Source organism: Eptesicus fuscus, chromosome 22, assembly GCF_027574615.1.
Source record: "Eptesicus fuscus isolate TK198812 chromosome 22, DD_ASM_mEF_20220401, whole genome shotgun sequence".
NCBI lineage: Eukaryota > Metazoa > Chordata > Mammalia > Chiroptera > Vespertilionidae > Eptesicus > Eptesicus fuscus.
The window spans coordinates 12,216,638-12,237,847 of NC_072494.1; the positions used below are offsets into that span (position 1 = coordinate 12,216,638).

Sequence of the window (21,210 nt, forward strand, 5' to 3'; positions counted from 1 at the left end):
ATCTCATGCTCTAGCCAAATAGAATTAGGCCCTATTTCTTCTATACAACCTGCTCTTTTCAGTCCCTGTGCCTTTTCCCCACAATTTGCTCCACCTAGGGTTCTCTTTTTTATGATGATTAGGTATCAATAGCACCTCCATGAGACTTTGTTAGATGTGTCCATCTGGAAATGCCTCCTTAGCATTTCCATGGTAACAATTAGTCTATACTTTCTTTATTGCATTAGTTGTCATTTCCTGCTACTTATTACAGTAATGCATATGCCTATATTCAAGCCTCTATAACACTGTAGCTTCTTAAATGCCATAAGTATGTTTATCTTAAAAATATTAACCATATACTGTTCTGGCCATCTGGCTCAGTTGGTTGGAACATCCCTACACCAAAAGGTTGTGGGTTTGATCTCTGGTTTGAGGTATGTACCATAGGTAATCAACTGATGTTTCCCTCTCACATTGATGTTTCTCTTTCTCTCTCTCTCTCTCCCTTCCTCTCTCTCTAAAACATATCCTTAGGTGAGGAATATATATATATATATATATATATATATATATATATATATACACACACACACACACACATATACACATGTGTGTGTATGTATGTATATATATATATACATATATATGTATGTGTGTGTGTGTGTGTGTATACATATATATATATATATATATATGTATATATATATATATATATATTAGAAGCCCAGTGCACGAAATTCATGGATTGAAGGGGGGGCCCTCAGCCCGAATTGCCAGAGGGCTCAGGCCAGGCCCAGGGACCCCACTGGTGCACGACTGGGGCTGGGGAGGGACGTAGGTAGGTTGGCCAGCTGGGGAGGGACCGCGGGAGGGCTCCAGGATGTGCCCAGCCCGTCTGGCTCAGTCCCAGATGGCCACACCCCAGCAGCAAACTAACATACCAATCAGAGTATCTGCCCCCTGGTGGTCAATGCACATCATAGCGAGCAGTTGAGCGGCCTTAGCATATTATTAGCATATTACGCTTTGATTGGTTGAATGGATGACTGGATGACCAGACACTTAGCATATTGGGCTTTTATTATAAGGATATATCTATATCTATATCTATATCTATATCTATAGCTTATATCCATGGGGAGCGGGCCTAAGCCATCAGTTGGACATCCCCTGAGGGTTCCCTGATAGTGAGAAGGTGCAGGCGGGGCTGAGGGACCACCCCCCCAAGTGCATCAATTTCATGCACTCTAGTCCACTATAAACATATGTATTTAAAATTGCATTGGAGATGCTAGACAACTCAGTAAGGTAAGAAAAAGAGAAAAAAAATGTAAGGTTTGAAAAGGAAGAAACAAAAATATTATTTGTAAATATTGTGTTTGTAGAAAACCCAAAATAATCCACACAAAAAAATAGGATTACTATGAAAACTTAATAAGGAAATTGTGGTTGTGAAAGGATGCACATGAGATGTCTGGAGTGCTAGGACTTTTCTTTATCATTATTCATTATGCCAAATATTTATATTCTACACACTTTTCTGTATGTGTTATATTTTATAAGTCTTTAAGCATTAAAAAAGTAAGTGGTCAGTGCCACAAGAGAATAGGTGTTAAGTCAGTATTGACTGAATGGTTAACTTACCATTTTCATTTATCTAGATGAGGGTAGAAAAGGAAATCATCAATGGAGTAAAATTAAAGAAAATCTATTTGAATATTGCCATGCCTTATTCCAAGCCCTATGCTAAGATATTTTACTTATATTAACTAATACTTTATATAAACATCAAGCCTATAAGGAAAATACTATTATCCCAGTTCTAAAGATGAGGAAATGAAGACTCAGAGCAGGTTAAATAACTTGTTCAACCACATAGAAGGCTAATTCCAACCAACGTTTTCTTCACTGTGTCTTGGGGCTTCCACAGTTCCAGAAATTCCTTGTGATGCATCTAATGGTTTACCATATTCATAATCTCTTCTTCATGCTGGTACTTGTCCTGATTTTGCTACATTTGGGTCTTCCTTCCTTTTTTCCCAATGTTGATTCCATATTTCCCTGTTCTAAGTGCCTTCATCTATTAGCCTAGCTCACAAAAAAATAAATAAGTTAACCAGGGGTGGTGTAGCATGAGGGCATCCTATGGAAATATACACATATGACAAATAAGTCACTTTGAATTAATATGGAGCCAGAATAAGCCAGGAGAGATATTAAACTTGAGGGTTTTTTCCTTTGTTTTTTTGTTTCGTTTTGCTTTTGCTTTTTTTCCTTTAGAGCAACTGGTATATGGTTTTCCTTAGGCAACTTTTGCCACCTGGTGGTCAAACCACATAAACTGGCATTCTGGATTCTGGTGAAAAGTAGATAGATATAGCAACTTCCTAAATGATCAAGGCTGAACATTATCAGTGTGTCCTGGAGACTGAGCAATCTTGAGAGCTGGAGCTGAGACTCAGAAGGGATTCTACATGGCACATGTGGGCCCACATCAAGGAATGGTTACAGTTGAACCAGGTAGGGCAGTTGAAGCTTAGTGCCTTACTGTGGTGTGGCTGTTGTGGATGAGATATTTTTTTGTGGTGATCTTGCATTTTCCCCTTAACTATGTCTCACACTTCTAAAGCAGCCACTTTAAATCTTTTTAAACAAAGCAGAAATTGTTAATGTATTTCTTGCACAACCATCTTAGCATCAAATACATATAAAAGCCTTTCCTGGACATGAAGGGCTGAATATTTGTGCTTTTCTTAACCAAACACTGTATTTCCATCTGAGACTGTTTTTGAACTTGACAGGGCCTATTGGATATTTATGAAAAACTGAGAGTTGATAACCATGAGGCTATAGGTTTAGATGTGCCCTTTATGCTTGTTGGGTGTTTTTTTAATAAAGTAACTGCTCTGCAGAGGGATCTTGTTATCTCTAAAGTAAAACAGATTAGGAAAGCTGTTTTTCAAAGGGATGAGAACGCATCTATTTCCAGATGTGTCAAAAACTACTGAATCACACTGTCAAAGGGTTATGTGGTTGAAGGCTGAAATCAGAAAGAAAGAAAAAAATGATATTTGCTCTTCTATTAAAGAGTTCAGATTAGTTGGTGAATGTTCTTTCCTTTGACAAAATAACTGATGCACAATTTTTAGAACATATTTTCTAAACTGGAGACTTTCTGCTGGATCCTTAAACACAGAAGGGAGTATCAAATCTCCCGGAAATCTGGCATACCACAGAATAGAATAATTTTTATTCCACAGATTTCATATCAATTGCTCAAGGACACATGGGACATCATGGTCTATTTAGAGTTATAGTTGGCCTGAGTTTTCTCTTGAGTGAATATATTTAAATAAATACTGAACTGAACTGACTTTATAGTTTTACTCAAATCAAAATGGAACATTCATGCTGTCACCTTCAGCAGCCCAAGGCAGAATGGAACCAGTAATGAAAATGTAAGTAGCTATGCTCCTAAAAGAAAGAAAAACATTGTCCCCTCCTTGTTAGACATAATTAACTACTCCCTCTGGAAGCCCAGATATGGTTGTCTTTGCCACAAATCTTATGCTTACCCCCAAATAAGCTTTTGTTACAGCGTTTCTGCCACATTTCTGCTCTTTCTACATAGATTTCCAGTTTCAATATATGATGTAGATTCCCCCTTCAATTATTTTAAATAGTATTAGGCCCTGATAAATTCCATGATTAAAAATGAAGCAGAGTATGAGACAGAAGGCTTTTGAAGAGGTAACATTGTGTAATATGAATGAAGTAAGAATTTGCAATCCATGAATATTTCAAAGCAAAGCATGCCAGACAGAGAAAAGCAAGTGCAAAAACTTCATGACACCACAAGCAGGCTGGTGAGTCTGGAGTGGAATGAACAAGGGAGAGCGGAGGGAGATGCATTTGGAGAGAGAGGCTGGAGACCTTTCATATATTACTTTATAGGTATTAATTTTCTATTATTCTAAGGGTGATAAAAAGTCAGATTGGCTCAGTGATTCAGCAGCACCACAAATAGCTTACAAGATTCATTTCCTACTCCATTTCTTTGGTCAAATTTGGAATGTGCTATATACTTTATCAATTTCTCTATTAGAGATTCATAATCACAAGAGTATATTACAAACTTTGAGATGTTCACAGTAAAGATGCTTGTTTATCCATGTTAAACTAATTTATCATGGACATCTTTTTTATATGTAACATTCGTTAACTTTAGGAACTACAAAAGCATGGTGATGCAGAGATCAATAGCAGGACTCTGTTCTTTCTCTGCCCATTCATGTGGCTGTTTGTTCCATGGCCAAGGATCATATCTCAATCCCAGTCATCTGATAAGGATTCTCTTGGGTCACAAGGAGAGCTAGTGTGCATGACTCATATTGGTCCATGGTTTCATGGAGTCCAACTACCCATTCATTGAACTAAGATTTGTTAAACCCCATCTATATATCTATAGATGCTCATTAAATGGTTTCCACATTAATAAATGATTAATGAGTGGAAGAAGAGGTTCATTTTATCATTGGATGTTCATTTATCTGGTAGTTCTCCTTTTCATACATCCTCTGCCCTGATCTTGTCTGTGGCTCATGAGATAGACCAACAGAAATTTGAAAAGAGTTTGTGATCATTGCCAGCATGACAAGACAATCAGTGTGTACTAAGCAGTTGATACAATTTAATCAGTAAATATCTGCAACTTGTAAAGGTAAAGGTACATAGTCGTGAGTGGTACAGTCTGAAGTCAGCATATCTGATGTGATTTAGGAATGTATATATAGGAAGCTGGGTTCTTTTCAAAGGGTTTAGTATCACTTTTCTAGATAGACACTGATTTAGAGTTATTGACACAAACACCTTTTTGGAGGCATGAAACATGCCTTTCAGGAATTACCTTTTCAGCACAGAAACATAGATCATATGGGCAACAAAAAGGCACAGCACTGACAAAGGCAAGAACAAAGCCCAAACACAACTGGATGTTGGTGTCTTTGATTTACAGAGCAGACCAACGAGATCAAAGATGAGGCAGTCACAAAGGCGGGTTCTCTTGAAAAGGTAAGAAATTACTTTCTTAAAAGTGTAGAGACAAGATCATCAGAGAAAACCGTGACCCAGAATAAGAAACAGTAAAAAAAAAAAAAGAAAGAAAGAAAAGATGCTTGGCAAGAGAATGCAGATGCCAGAGAAGGAGAGAGATTATTCAGAAATCCCCAGACCAGCTCCAACTGGAGAGAGAGGAGTTAATTTCACTAGCCCGATTAAGCAAAACTTCCAAGCTCCATGCTCCTCTCTAGACAATGTGGCTTGGCAACCTCACAAACACCTGCTGACCATACAGCCGTGTAGAACTAATACTGTCTTGAAGAGAGTTCAGAAAACCTGCCTATAATTGCTAACAGGACTCCGAAGAGTATAACCTAACAATAAAAATATTTAGATTATGTTGCCCATAAAAAAAAAGTCAAAGGCATACTCTTTCTGGCAGCAGGTCTCCTAAAATGTTGCCATATGGATTTATACATATGCAGATTTCCCCAATTAGATGGAGTGCATGCTGGCTAGTTGATGAAGTCCACGAGGGCTCCATTTGTACTTACACAGATTAAAGCTGAAATCGTATTCCTGTGATTTTTTTAGCAACCCAAGAAGATGGCTGTGGAAGCAGAGTTAGAGGACATTCAGAAAACGCAGCAACGCAGTCTAATGGACTGGAGTTATACTGAGCATTTTAAACCGAAAGTTCTGCTGCAGGTAGTAATGGATTGTGTGGGGGAGCGGTCTGATGTGTCCTGGTGTGATTTAGAGCAGTTCACTCCTAAGTCACTCTCAAATCTAGTTTGTATCACTATCCCCCTTTACTTCAGCTATAAATGAGTTCTTCTCAGATCCAGCTACACATAGGCAGTGAATCTCCAAAAGAGTTTAAAATGTACTTTCCAAAAGGATCTTTTCATCAAATCTTTTAAGAAAAAGAGAAATGTACGTGACTGCTGCACACATTTTCTTGACAAAAGGAAGTAAGCCGTTTTGGGGAAGCAGCCTCATTTTCCCCCCCATATTGCCTGTCAGTTCTGTTCAGTTTTCACTACATTTCAGAGGATTTCTGATGCAATTAACAGGCCAATGGAACCTGCAACAACTGACATTTATTGAGCACCTACCATCTGCTAGGCAATGGTTAGTATGCATTTTAGCTCATTTAACCTCTCACTAAATCTATGAAGTAGACACTAGGTAAGTGGTAGGAAACAGAGGCACCTTGACCAGTAGTAACTCATCCAAAGTCGCATGCTGATAAGTGAGAGAAGCAGACAATGAACCCAAGAAATCTGGCCCTTGAACTTGTGCTCTTAACCACTATATTAACAAGTAATCCTAAAACTAATTCCTTTTGTTGTTTTTACATTTTATGTTTAAAACTGGACTCTTTCCTCCAAGTTTTAGATCCACATATTCTTAAAGCCAGATGAGGACAAATATGTAATATCTTAATCAATAAAGAAATTAAAATGAAAAAAAAAAGACTCCTACGAAAAATAGCAGCTTCCTCCCACCCCTGAGCCTGTATTCCCAGATGTAAAAACCTTCAAGCCATTTCCCTTTTGTTGTTGTTACTTAACTGTTATCTTTAAATAACAAGTATATTTTATTTAGCTTTAGTTTTAGGCATTACCATCAATTGACTCTATTGAGAAAACAGCTCTGCCCACCCCCACCCAAAACACACACACACACACACACACACACACACACACACACACACACACACACCACACACCCCTTTGCACTCTAACACTTCTTGTCATTCTCTGACACTGTTAACTCTCATAATTTTTGGTTGGGTCTGTATTCAATATTTACTTTATTTCAGTTATATAATTGTTATTCACAGCTGAAACTGTGTAGTATTGTATTCTTACTGGTACATTTCCTTTTCTGATATAATTTCTATTTTTCCTGGAGTTCATTTTCCCATTTTTTCATGTTTGTTTACTATGCATTTATCACTACTCATCCCCGAGCTCTCTATCAAAGAGTAAATCTCCTTTTAATACATTCAAACCTAACAAGTATTCTATCAATTTTATTGTCTAAGCAATATCTCTCCCATATGCTCTGAACTCCTATTTGCCCTCTAGGCCTGCTGCACAGCTGTGGTCCTGGGAGCTCCCTTTACTTTATCATCCTGGCCACATCCTTTGCCTCTCTTTCCAGTTAGATATTCTGTTTCCTGAATTCCAACTCATCTTCTCTCTTGGCTTACTCTCTTTTTGTAGGGGGCCAGCTCTTCCAGTTGCTTCTTGAATTAAGATATAGAGCAGGTACATTATTGAGGCAGTTGATATTTGGAAACATCTTAATTCTACCCTTACCTTTGACTGACAGTTTAGCTAAATAAAAATGCTAAGTTAAAAAGCATTTTCCCTCAAAACTTTGAAGGCATTCCTCAATGGTCTTCTAGCTTCCTGGATTCTCTTAGAGAAAAATCAATGAAATTCTGATTCCTTACCAGTTGTTTGAGTCTATTTCTTCCTTCTCTCTGGAGGTTTTTAAGATGGACTCTTTGTTCCAATGGTCTAGACTTCCTGTTGATGTTATTTGGTGTGGTTCTATTGCTGAGTATTACACCAGTGAGCCCAGGACAACCTTGAAACTCCTATCTTTATATTCTGGAGCATATTCTATAATCATTTCTTTGACAATCCTTTCCCCTCATTTTTCCTATTCTTTCTTCCTGTGACTACTATGATTCTGGTGTTGGACTTCCTGGACTGTACTCCCAATTTCATTATCTTTTCCCTCCTAGATTCCAACACTTGATCTTTTAGTTCTGGGAATATGGCTCAGCTTTCATGCAATTCTTCTACTGGGTCTTCTAGTTCTGGCATTATCATTTTAATTTTCTAAAGTTCTATTTATAATTTTATATTACCTTTTTTATAGCATCCAGTTCACGTTCCCTAAAACCATATCTTCTCTTATCTCTATGAGGATATTAAAGTCCTTTGAAGTCTTAGTGTTTTCTCCCAGCAGTGTCTCTTTTTTCTCAAGTTCTTTTTTTGGGGATTTATTTTTTGCCTCCATTTTTCATATTAGAGAGCAATATCTAATGATATCTTGCCTCTTTGTTCATATTAATAACCAGACACTAAAATATGACAGGAAGTGCTGCATAAGGTCCAGGGGTGAGGAGTTGTCAATAACTGGACTTCATCATTGGTGATTTGGCTGAGGGATTTCCCTGAGAGACCCATCAGTGTTGGTATGTTAGATCTGTTCTCTTGGGCGATTTAGATTCTCCAGGAAAAAAAAATCTAATTTCCTGTCTGAAAGACATAACTTGCCTGTCAGGGTTTTGGGAGCTGAGTGATAGGGAGAAGGCAGTTAGTTTTCTAACCATTCAGTCTGTGGATCTGCATTGTCCAATGTGGTCACCACTAGTCACATGTAGCTTCTGGTACTTGAAAATGTAGAGCATTCAAATCAAGATGTGCTATAAGAATGCTATATATGATATACTAGTATATATAACTATATATGATCTACTAGTATATATAGCTATATAAATTCTATGCACACTAGATTTCAAAGACAATATAAAAAATAATATATCTCATGAACAATTTTTGTATTGATTATGTATTGATTATGTGTTGATTATGTATTGAATTATTAATATTTTAAAATATACCTACTGTAAAATTTAAAATTACATGTGGCTCACATTTGTGGCTTACCTTGTGTCTCTATTGAACAATGCTGAATTAGACTTTTATACAATTCCTTTTCTCTGTAGTACATCTCTCCCTCAGCAGTGCCTAGGGTCTCTCTTCTTAGAATCCACTGCCACCTTCTGGAGCCAATAATCCTCCCTCCTTCTGCTGAGGAGGAAGACTGCAGCCACCTGGCTGCTCAAACCTGTCGAGGGCTTCTGGGGGCCCTAAAACCTTTTTAAAACGGCTTTGAATTGATCTTCCTATTTTCAATGCCATTTGCAGAGGCACCTAGTACTGCCATTTTCTGAGCCTTTCTGCATTTCTACACACAAATAAGGTTGTTCTGGTCTCTCCTAAAGTTAATCTGAGGATTTGGCTTTCTAATATCCTGCTAAGTCAGTTACCACTTATACTTCTGTTTTCCAGCTTCAGAAATGTTGCTTTGTCTCCTCTCCCATGGCCTTCAACTTTGTAATATCAAAAAACCAATAATTCTACTGTTTCCTTTTTTAGTGAGATGTTAGGGTGTACCTGTGTTTAATCTTCCATCTGAAACTGGAAGTTCATTTCAGACCTTAATTTATTTCATTTGGGCCCTGTCCTCACTCCTCCATGAAGCTGCATCTTTAAGAGTCACCAATAATTGTCCTCTCGAAACTCTAAAGAACCCCATGAGACTGGAGAAACCAAGTTGGCGGCATAGGTTAAACACCTAACCTGCAGCCGGGCACAACAATTTCAAAAATACAACTAGAGGTCAGAACGGACATCGTCCAGAACCACAGGAGAGCTGGCGGACTGAAATGGCCACAGCTGGGGGGAAGGAGAAGGCCACGGGGACAGTCGGGGAAGCCGTAAAAGCCTGAGGTATGGAGAAACGGGCGGAGACACGAGCACACGCGCCTGCGGGGAGGATGGAACCGGAGAGGAGGGGGCGGCTGATGACCTGGCCGGAGTTCACTGGCAGGAAGGAGATAAAGGCTCCGGAGTGCGCTGAGCACCGGCCCCGATTGCACTGAACCCCATTCCGGGCGAAACCCTGGGAAACTCACTCACTTTCGCAACTCCGCCGCCCCCGCAGGCCGCCCGGCCCGGGACGCTGGGGACGCCGCCGCAGCGGCGGCGCCGGGAGCCCGGCGGCCTCCCAGCACCCGTCCCCGCCGCGCAGCCCCCGCGCGCCTGGTCCCGCGGGCAGCGCGCCCCGCACACCGGACGGAGGCCCGGGCGCCCTTTCCGTGCACCTCCCGGCGGCGCTAGACTTCAGTAGAGTTGACTGAATTCAAGGGATTAAAAAGTATAAATTGGGGGGACGCCGCGGCGGCGACGTCCGGAACACGGTGATGGCGGTGCCTGGAGCTCGGCGGCCACCTAGTGCCCGTCCCAGCCGCGCAGCCCTCGCGCGCCTGGTTCCGCGGGACGCGTGCACCGCGCACCAGACGGAGGCCCGGGCGCCCTTTCCCTGCACCTCCCGGCGGCGCTAGACTTCAGTAGAGTTGACTGAAATGAAGGGATTAAGAAGTACAAATTGAGAAGTTTGAAAAAGATGGCGGCGGAGGTTAAAGGCTGTTCTGTTGCCTCGCACCCAGCGAAATCGGAGGGGATGAGGTGTGGAGGTGCGTGGGTCTGGCTGGTGGCGGGGGAAAGGGGCTTTTGTTCCAAACCTAAGGGAGATTAGCTCTCCATCACCCTGAAACCCATCTTCTGGCGAACCCCGGGAGACCCAGATGCCTGCGGGGAGAGGCGGGACTCTTGCAGAGGTGCGCCCAGCAATCAGTGTTTGCTGCGCTGGAGTGCGGAACGAGGGGACTTAGATACATGGAAGGCAGAAGGACCAGACTCACAGCCATCGAGGCTCGCCGCACCATGGCCTGTTGGCGCCCTGAGACCCCGCCCCCCCCTGGGACCCGCCCCGCATGTTTTGAAGACCTGCCCCGCAAGTCTTGCAGGCACACCTGCGCCCCAAGCAACGGCTTATGCATGTGGGTGGCCTGCCCTCTGGCAGCGGACCAGATGATCTGCTGTTCTAGTCGGACTGCTCCAGGGCCACTCAGACAGGAGGAAGAAACTACAGTTTTTGCTGTAATCCTTGCTGAGTGCCTAAGGCAGTAGCTGATCTACACCCCATTGGAGACCCAGAAACGAGGGCATCTAGTGGTCTGTGGGAGAGGACACCAGATTTCAACCACGTGCATAAGGGACACATTCAACAGGAATATTCAGTGAGCGTCAAAGCTTTGCTGCACCAAGACCCGGCCCATAAACGTGTCTCCTGCACAGCAACTCTTCCTTTATAGACAAAGAGAGCCCCCCCAGTGACACCAACAACAATCAAGACTTAACTATACAAAGGAGGACCAAGATGGAGGCATAGGGCGGAAGCCTGATTGTTGCCTACCACAACAACTTTGAGACTACGACAAGAGAGCAGAGCAGACACCATCCAAGACCACCATAGGGCTGGCTGAGTAGAAGCTCTACAACTAGAATAAAAGAGGGGTATGTGGGATGATGCTGATGCCGGTGACCCAAAGACCACACTTTAAGAACTACAGCTCAGGCGACACAAAAGAACTATGGCTCAGGCGATACAACAGCGGCCTGGAACGTGCTCGGCGCAGTTCCCCCGGCGGTCTCCGGCTGAGGGGACGGCTCCACTGGCAGCCAAGCACGGACAGACGAGCCCCTATGAGACATGGGGTGGGAGACTCCGCGCTTGCTGACCTCTGAGTCCGTCAAGAATCTCAACGCCCCGGAAGCGGCCAGGTGCGCATGCTCGGCGACCGGCCACCTATGCAGACCCAAGGGCCGACGCAGCGACGCAAGACTGGCCCACCGCCATGCACCGGGTGCACCGGAACTTCGCCGAGCCGCCGCCCGACGAGCTCTGCAGCAGCCATACTGGAGCTCTGGAAGGATGGCCAGGGGAATTGCTGAGGGGGGATTGACCAGCAGGAATTGGGATCGGGAAGACGGGGCCCCGCTGAGACCCGGGTGCGGGCGGGGTTGCGCGCCTCTGGACTCGGGTGTGGTCACACGCCTCTGGGTATAAGTGAGGCCTCACGTCCCTGGGTCTAGGTGAGGCCACATGCCCCTGGGTCCAGGTGAGGCCGGACTCCGGGTCCGGGTGAGGCCAAGTGCCCCTGGACCCGGATGACGCTGGACCCCATGCCCGGGCGAGGCCAAGCGCCCCTGGGTCTGGGAGAGCCCACACACCCCTGGGTCCAGGCGAGACCATGTGTCCCTGGATCCGGGTGAGGCTGCGTGCACCTAGGCCCGGGTGAGCCCAAGTGGCCCTGGGTCTGGGAGAGGCCAAGCGTCCCTGGGTGCGGGTGAGACCATGTGTCCCTGGATCCGGGTGAGGCCTCGTGCACCTAGGCCCGGGTGAGGCCACGTGCCCCTGGGTCTGGGAGAGGCCAAGCGTCCCTGGGTCCGGGAGAGACCATGCGTCCCTGGATCCGGATGAGGCCTCGTGCACCTAGGCCCGGGTGAGCCCAAGTGGCCCTGGGTCTGGGAGAGGCCAAGCGTCCCTGGGTCCGGGTGAGACCATGTGTCCCTGGATCCGGGTGATGCCTTGTGCACCTAGGCCCGGGTGAGCCCAAGTGGCCCTGGGTTGGGGAGAGGCCAAGCGTCCCTGGGTCCGGGTGAGACCATGTGTCCCTGGATCCGGGTGAGGCCTCGTGCACCTAGGCCCGGGTGAGCCCAAGTGGCCCTGGGTCGGGGAGAGGCCAAGCGTCCCTGGGTCCGGGTGAGACCATGTGTCCCTGGATCCGGGTGAGGCCTCGTGCACCTAGGCCCGGGTGAGCCCAAGTGGCCCTGGGTCTGGGAGAGGCCAAGCGTCCCTGGGTCCGGGTGAGACCATGTGTCCCTGGATCCGGGTGAGGCCTCGTGCACCTAGGCCCGGGTGAGCCCAAGTGGCCCTGGGTCTGGGAGAGGCCAAGCGTCCCTGGGTCCGGGTGAGACCATGTGTCCCAGGATCCGGGTGAGGCCTCGTGCACCTAGGCCCGGGTAAGCCCAAGTGGCCCTGGGTCTGGGAGAGGCCAAGCGTCCCTGGGTCCGGGTGAGACCATGCGTCCCTGGATCCGGATGAGGCCTAGTGCACCTAGGCCCGGGTGAGCCCAAGTGGCCCTGGGTCGGGGAGAGGCCAAGCGTCCCTGGGTCCGGGTGAGACCATGTGTCCCTGGATCCGGGTGAGGCCTCGTGCACCTAGGCCCGGGTGAGCCCAAGTGGCCCTGGGTCGGGGAGAGGCCAAGCGTCCCTGGGTCCGGGTGAGACCATGTGTCCCTGGATCCGGGTGAGGCCTCGTGCACCTAGGCCCGGGTGAGCCCAAGTGGCCCTGGGTCTGGGAGAGGCCAAGCGTCCCTGGGTCCGGGTGAGACCATGTGTCCCTGGATCCGGGTGAGGCCTCGTGCACCTAGGCCCGGGTGAGCCCAAGTGGCCCTGGGTCTGGGAGAGGCCAAGCGTCCCTGGGTCCGGGTGAGACCATGTGTCCCTGGATCCGGGTGAGGCCTCGTGCACCTAGGCCCGGGTGAGCCCAAGTGGCCCTGGGTCTGGGAGAGGCCAAGCGTCCCTGGGTCCGGGTGAGACCATGTGTCCCTGGATCCGGGTGAGGCCTCGTGCACCTAGGCCCGGGTGAGCCCAAGTGGCCCTGGGTCTGGGAGAGGCCAAGCATCCCTGGGTCCGGGTGAGACCATGTGTCCCAGGATCCGGGTGAGGCCTCGTGCACCTAGGCCCGGGTGAGCCCAAGTGGCCCTGGGTCTGGGAGAGGCCAAGCGTCCCTGGGTCCGGGTGAGACCATGTGTCCCTGGATCCGGGTGAGGCCTCGTGCACCTAGGCCCGGGTGAGCCCAAGTGGCCCTGGGTCTGGGAGAGGCCAAGCGTCCCTGGGTCCGGGTGAGACCATGTGTCCCTGGATCCGGGTGAGGCCTCGTGCACCTAGGCCCGGGTGAGCCCAAGTGGCCCTGGGTCTGGGAATGGCCAAACGTTCCTGGGTCTGGGTGTGACCATGTGTCCCTGGATCCGAGTGAGGCCTCGTGAACCTAGGCCCGGGTGAGGCCACGTGCCCCTGGGTCTGGGAGAGGCCAAGCGTCCCTGGGTCCGGGCGAGACCATGCGTCCCTGGATCCGGATGAGGCCTCGTGCACCTAGGCCCGGGTGAGCCCAAGTGGCCCTGGGTCTGGGAGAGGCCAAGCGTCCCTGGGTCCGGGAGAGACCATGTGTCCCTGGATCCAGGTGAGGCCTTGTGCAACTAAGCCCGGGTGAGGCCACGTGCCCCTGGGTCTGGGAGAGGCCAATTGTCCTTGGGTACGGGTGAAGCCAGATCCTGGGTCCGGGTGAGGCCGTGCGCCCCTGGATCCATCCGGGTGAGGCTAGGTCCCAAGCCCGGGTGAGACCACGCGCCCCTTGGGTATGGGTGAGGCCACGTGCCCCTTAGTCCAGGTGACGCCGTGCCCCTGGGATCGGCCGAGACCAAACCAGAGGGAGTCAGACCTCCATTACCACCATTTGTCCACCATCCAGAGCTGAGGGGTCAGTGCTGACATGTACACATAAGGAACTACTGGACATCGAAATTGGGTCTCAAAAGAACTGTTGGTCCAGGGGGAAGCTCGCTACAGATTGATTCATTTGCCTGTCAGCATAAATATTATTGCTCGTCTCACACTCAGTTCTTATTAGTATATATCTAGTGACATTTGATCTCGTTCATCTAGAGGAAATGATGAACAACATAGACTGAGGAACAAGAACAGAACCAGAAGCAAGGAGGCATCGATCGGACTATCGGGCCTCAGAGGGAGGATACGGGAGGGTAGGGGGAGGGTGGGGGGAGGGGGAGAGTCCAACCAAAGGACCTGTATGCATGCATATAAGCCTATCCAACGGTTAAGTTCAACAGGGGATTGGGGCATGCGTGGGGAGAGGGGTGGGATGGGAATGGGGGGATGAGGACAAATATGTGACACCTTAATCAATAAAGAAATTAAAAAAAAAAAAAAAAATAATTGTCCTCTCAAATCTAACATACACTTACCTTTATCTTTTTTTAACCTTTTAATATCAACACAAAGCAGGTCACTTTCTGTGAAACAGTCTTGGTTTCCAAGGTACCATACCATATTGCTGCATTTGGAATTTTGTTGAATATTCTTCCACCTAATATCTAAATATTGAAGTGCTTTAAGTCTCAGTTTTGAACTATCTTCTTTCTTCTCTAAACCTTCTTTTAATGATTTCATTTATTACCTATGTCCTAATGCTAATGACTCTTAAAATTTTATTTTTCCAATTATTTCTCTCTTAGCAGACTGGTGGTTGCCAGAGTAGAGGGGATGAAAGAGGTGAAGAGATTAAGAAGTACAAATTGGGAGTCACAAAATAATCATAGAATGTACAGTAAAGCATAGGGAACATAGTCAATAATATTGTGATAACTATGTTATGGTGCCCGATAGCTACTGGAAATGTCAGGAGGAATACTCTGTAAAGTGAATGATTATGTAACCACTATGATGTATACCTGAAACTAATCAAAATAAAAATGAAAGTAAAATGTAATTAAAAATTAAAAAATACAAATAAATAATAAGTAATCTCTCTCTTGAGCTCCACACTACCTCCAAATTTCACTTGAATTTCAGATAGGCATCTCAGATTTAGTGTCCCCCATTAAGCTCATAAGTTCCCCACCCAAGCATGTTTCTCCCCTCATCCATCTCAGAAATGTCACTATCAAACCTAAGGCTAAGAGTCACCCTTTATTTCAGTTTTCCTTTATCCCACATGTCTGACCCATCATCAGGTTTTGAGGGGTAAACCTCAAAATTTCTCTTCACCATCTCCACTGCTGCTACTTTAGTCCAACTATCATCTTATTTTTTTAAATTTTCTTTATTGATTACGGTATTACATATGTGTCCTTACCCCCCATTACCCCATCCCATCCCCCCACTCATGCCCTCACCCCCCTGTTGTCTGTGTCCATTGGTTAGGCTTATATGCATGCATACAAGTCCTTTGGTTGGTATTCTACCACAGTATCCTCCTACCATCAGATGCCTGCTTCCACTCCCACTTACTCCAATCCATGCTCTACCTATCAGATGTCCCATCAATTTCGCCTTCTTAGAACACCTCTCAGAACTTCAGAATGAGCTATAAAAATCTTAATCAGATTTTAGAGAACAGTCTTGTGTATTTTGTTCATTTTTGTCTACCTAGAACCTACACAGTGCCTGACACATAGAAAATGTTTATTTTTTATGAAAGAATTAATGAATCATTAATATTAATCAGAAAAAGCCAAGGTATAAAAAAGAGAAGAAAGGTATAGTATGAAAACTTAAACATTGATTGAGAGCAACTGTAGCTCCGAAACTTAGCTCTGTAGATCCCAGCAGCCAAAGTGAATATGGAAACACAGATTTCAGAGCTCTTTAATAGAAGGAAGGATAAATGTTCATCAGAAATAGACATACTATTTGTTTTGGCAGTTTAAAGTCAAATTTGCCTTTCAAAAAAAAGTTCAGTTTTAAATAGTGTCCTACATAAAAAAAAAAAAATTCACTACATGTGTATTTTTTATAAAGGCTCTCAGAGAACAGATGAGCCACTCCATAAAGACACTCATACAAGACATGAGATTGGAGAAGTAAACGTACTATTTTGGTTACGCTACCAGTGAAAAATTAAAAGCAAAATCAAAACAGTTCTTTCCTAACATAATATGCAATTCTGCGCCTTTATATCATGAACAGCAAAGAACTGATAGCTGCCTATACCAAATTGGTACTGAAAATGAAAACAAACAAACCCCACCGCTGTCTATTTTCCTATGGACATAATCCCCCACGTTGATGGGCAGCAAAAGGAAACAGGACAACCAGCTGCTCACGGTGCCCCTCTCCCGAGGGCTGTAATTGCGGTGCATGCTATGGATAGAATATTTTGGAAAAGGCCAGGGCTAGAAGTCAGATAGAAATAAGATGTATCAGAAAAACTGCTCACCTCCTTTCTCTGTAGTACAGCCTGGTGCAGAGAGCACTCTGTGGAGTATGAAATGGTGACATTTAGAATCAAAAGACACTTTGAGCCCAGGCACTGGGACTAACGTGTGCTTGGACAAATATCTTCTCTCAGCCCCAATTTATGCTAAAATATGAGGGTTTTTAAAAAAATTATACCTATTTATCTGGGTGGTTTAATGATGATAAAATGAGATGATTTATATGAAGGCATGGAAAATGTTAAATTAGTAACTGCAGCCTTAATGGAAAACACCTGAGCAAATGCCTCTACATTTGGAGCCTAGTATTTGTTTTTGTATAAGAACTGCTGAAATGCTCTAAAAAATATCTACCCTGTATGCTCTCACCTTGACTAACTAACAGTGTGAAGATAAGGGGAGAAAGAGTAGAGGGCAGAGAAGGGCTCTAGCAGGAGACCCTTCTCTTGAAAAAAACAAAAAACAACACACAACAATGCAATTATTTTTATTTTCAGGTTCTTCAAGAAGCCAATCAGCAATACAAGTGTGTAGATTCTTATTACCATACCCAGGACAACTCTTTACTTTTAGTCTTTCATAACCCGATGAATATGCAACATCTGCATTGTGAACATTGGAATATTGCTCTTCACTCCAATGTTGGATTCAGGTAACCAACTTAGCTAGTTTACTTAGTTATCTTAGTTTAGTTAACTTGTTAATTCTTACTTAAATTTTATTTCCTTAGTCTAACTAGGTGGTTCAACCCAATGAATAGATTTGACTAGTACTGTAGATAAAATTCAGCTCATCAAGTTGAATATCTGAAGTGTGTCAGGCACTGTGATAAGTGGTGATACTATACCCCTAAAGAAGATATCATTCCTGGCCCCCTCGAGTCTAGTAGAAATGCTACTATCTTACATTTGATTTATTTAGATTCCAATAAAACTGTCTCTGAAAGATTCCATGTAGGAACTACAAAACAGGACATTCTGCATACTGGTTTGGGATAACTCCATTTGATTTGGGAAAGAGTAGCAGGTAGGTCAACTGAGTGACATATCTGCCCAGTGGTCAGGCTCCCAGCAAACAGACCTCTAGGAAACAGTGACTTTTTTTTCCAAGCTCCTTAGTTATTCCTTTACTATCTTGAAACTTTGCTCTCTCTTTTCATTAATAACAAGAGCATTTCATTATCTTTTAATGCTGGTTAATATGTACCTATTATTTATTATTTGTATAGTAAATGTCTTAGTCAGAAGGGATACAGAAAAGTTATAGAGAATGGACTTAGAGAATAGCTGGGGAGACAAATTGTGTACTGGCACACACATGCACAGCCACAAGAGTATACCTACTGTGGTCATAAAATTATTTTTCAATTAAGGCACATAATAGGTGTACCAAACTAATCTTGAACTATTACTCTGTTTTTTTCATTTATTGCTTCAGTTAATCCAGTGAGTCAGTTAGCTGATGGCCAACTAAAAGAGTTTCCATAGTACTATAAAATTTCCCTAAAAAGAGATTGTACCATAAAACTCACCAACTCAACTGTGTTGAGAGAGACTTCTCCAAACTGTCAACTCTTGATATTGTCAAACTTTTTAAAATATAAATATGTTTTTTATTTATTTCAGAGAGGAAGGGAGAGGGAGAGAGAGATAAATTCATCAATGATGAGGGAGAATCATTGATTGGCTGCCTCTGGCACACCCCACACTTGGGATTGAGCCCCCAAACCGGCATATGCCCTGACCATGAATCAAACCATGACCTCCTGATTCATAGGTTGGCACTCAACCACTGAGCCACCATGGCTGGGCAGTATTATCAAACATTTTAATCCTTGACTTGGGTAGAAAGATCTAGTTTTTAAAATTTACATGTCTTTAATTGTGAATGAAGTTGGGCAGTTTTCATATTCTCACTGGGTATTTATATTTGACTACTTTGTACAAAATATGTCCAGGATGTTTCTGAATCTGTTATATTTGTTACATGGGCAATTTAGGATCAATTCATTTACCCAGTCAGTATCTTAAGTATTTTGTAACATTCATTAATAATAACTCTTTGCTTTTTTAAGGAATTATTTGGAACTTGTTACAAATTCCATTCAAGATTGGATCATAAAAGAAGAAGCTCTCTATCAGGAATCTAAAATGGCTGAGGAAATTGCTAAAACCAAAGCTGAGATGGAACTGAAATCTTCTATTAGTGCCAAAGTTGTTTCTCCTAGCAAAATTTATTCTGTTAAAAAATCTAGTAGTAAGTAAGCTTTTCAATTTATACAAGTCCAAAGGCATTCTTCTATTTCTTCATTTAACCAAAACTGACTATTTTAGGATTTAAACAAGTTGCCTGCAAAGTTGCTGTGATTCTTGATTTTCTCTAATAAACAGAATAGCTGCATTCCTACTATGATGAGATCATACCCAAGTGGAATATCGACCCAACTTCCTATCGGGTCAGGAAGGTTCAATCTGTTGTACAGGTCAAATGTGATGTTAGGAAAATACCAAATATCTTGATCTTGTTAAGGTTGATAGGTTCAGCTATCTAAAATGTGTTGACTATATTATGAAGGAAATTCAGAGTCTGGATGTCTCCAACAGAAAAATTACAGATTCCAAAAGTGAGGTTAAAACAAGACGTTCCTTAGAAGAGCAAACAGAAGAGTCCCAACACTAACCTGGGGTAGAATCTAAAATTAAAGGGAAGCCAGCCAGTGTGGCTCAGTAGTTGAGCATCCATCTATGAACCAGGAGGTCACAGTTCAATTCCTGGTCAGGGTACAATTCCTGGTTGTGGGCTTGATCCCCAATGGGGGTGTGCAGGAGGCAGTCGAGCAATGATTCTCATCACTGATGTTTTTATGTTTCTCTCCCTCTCCCTTCCTCTCTAAAATCAATTAAAAAATTAAATTAAATTAAAGGGAAAAGGAATTCTTGGGACCTGTAGCAGAGACTTGACAGGATGTTGGATCAGTATCTTTGTTTTGTTAATTTCCATGGCTTTGATGCTGTCAAGAGAGAGAAGAGGGTGACTAAGGAAAGATAGTTGATTTTAAAAGTCAAATAATGAAGAAATTCATCTGAAAAATAAAGATTATTCACTGGGTTTGTGCAAAGAGAATGGACTCCATCTTAATAATACTCGTTATTTCTAAAAGCCAACGTTGAGAGTAATTTCTTATAAAGAAGCAAAGTTATATAATTTCCAAAGCTTTTACAACCTCATTAATGACCAGAGAAATTTGTGCTTGGTTTGATTCTAAAATAAAACGTAGCAAACCAAGTCAATAATGAATCATTCACCATCCACCAAAATGGTTATACAATATAATCCATCTATCAGCTGAGCCTTCCTCCTGATGGGGGCTCAGCAGGAGAGCGTAAGTGGAATAATGGAAAAAGAGAGGTAGGGCCACCTTCTCTAGGTGCCTAAGAAAATCCAGAAAATGGCCAATTTGGGATTGGAATACATCTGGTAGGTATTGCATTCAGTTTGAGTCCTCTCAAGTCAGGAAAGATGTAAACCTTCCAAACAGAATGATTATAATGGCCAGAGGAGGGCTTTAATGCAGAAGGAAAAGTTAGATTTGTCTTGTGTCATCTTAACGTGTTAAATTAGGATTAATTGGTTAATGCCCTAGGAAGAGAGAGTCCAGTTCAATAAAAGCTTTAAATTCTCAACACACTGCCTCCACTGACAGTGAGTTCCTCCTACCACAAGAAGCTCAATTCCCCTTCAGAAGCCCATTCAGGAGATGGCGGGAAACAATTCTGAGATGAATGAATGGGGAGTTGAGCTTGATAGCCTTTGATATCCTCTACAACCCAGACATTTGGTCCTTCTATGAAACTTTATTTTAGGGAGTTACTAAGAAGTTTAATTTTTTCTGATTATAGGTAACAAAGTAATGAGCAAAACAGAGATACCAGATCAAGAAAAAGAAAAAGAGAAGGAAAAAATGACGTTTGTTTTAGAAGGCTCTCTGAAGGTAATACAAGGAAAGAAAAAAAAAATGACACTGAGTAATCACATAGTCAGAAATTTTGGGGGATAGTCTGTGTGGTATAAGAGGAAATGATCTTTTTGCTAAACATTCAGAAATAATTGAAAACTATAATGAAATAATAGTCTTTCTACCAAGCTGACTCTTCTGCCAGATGATAAGCCTGTAAGGGAAGCTGTCTCATTCATTTTTATGTAACCCAAATCCAGGGCAGCACCTTGTTCAAACTTGTCATACTCTTTGTTTCTGTGGCAGGTGTTTGTTTTGTTTGTATATTTTAATTGGAATTTTTAGTTATAAAAGTAATGTATGCTTTTTATAATAAATCAAAATTACCCTGGCTCTTCTATGCCCCTGAAATAAGAAATATTAACAATTTCATATTTTTTATGCTTATATAGCATGCATGCACAGATACAAAGAGGGTTTTCATTTGTTTGGTTTTGGTTTAGATTTGGTATGTTTTTTCTATATTTTTTTCTTTTCTTGC

At 43.6% G+C, this 21,210-nt stretch overlaps 1 protein-coding gene across 1 annotated transcript in view; it reads left to right on the forward strand.

The window, feature by feature from the left end:
- Positions 1-21,210, forward strand: part of SPAG17 (sperm associated antigen 17) — a 147,091-nt gene that overhangs the window by 64,120 nt on the left and 61,761 nt on the right. The window contains exons 16-20 of the mRNA XM_028154227.2: positions 4,997-5,052; positions 5,635-5,748; positions 17,212-17,366; positions 18,789-18,970; positions 20,614-20,705. Of these exons, the coding sequence (XP_028010028.2) occupies positions 4,997-5,052; positions 5,635-5,748; positions 17,212-17,366; positions 18,789-18,970; positions 20,614-20,705 (599 nt within the window). The remainder of the gene's footprint in view (positions 1-4,996; positions 5,053-5,634; positions 5,749-17,211; positions 17,367-18,788; positions 18,971-20,613; positions 20,706-21,210) is intronic.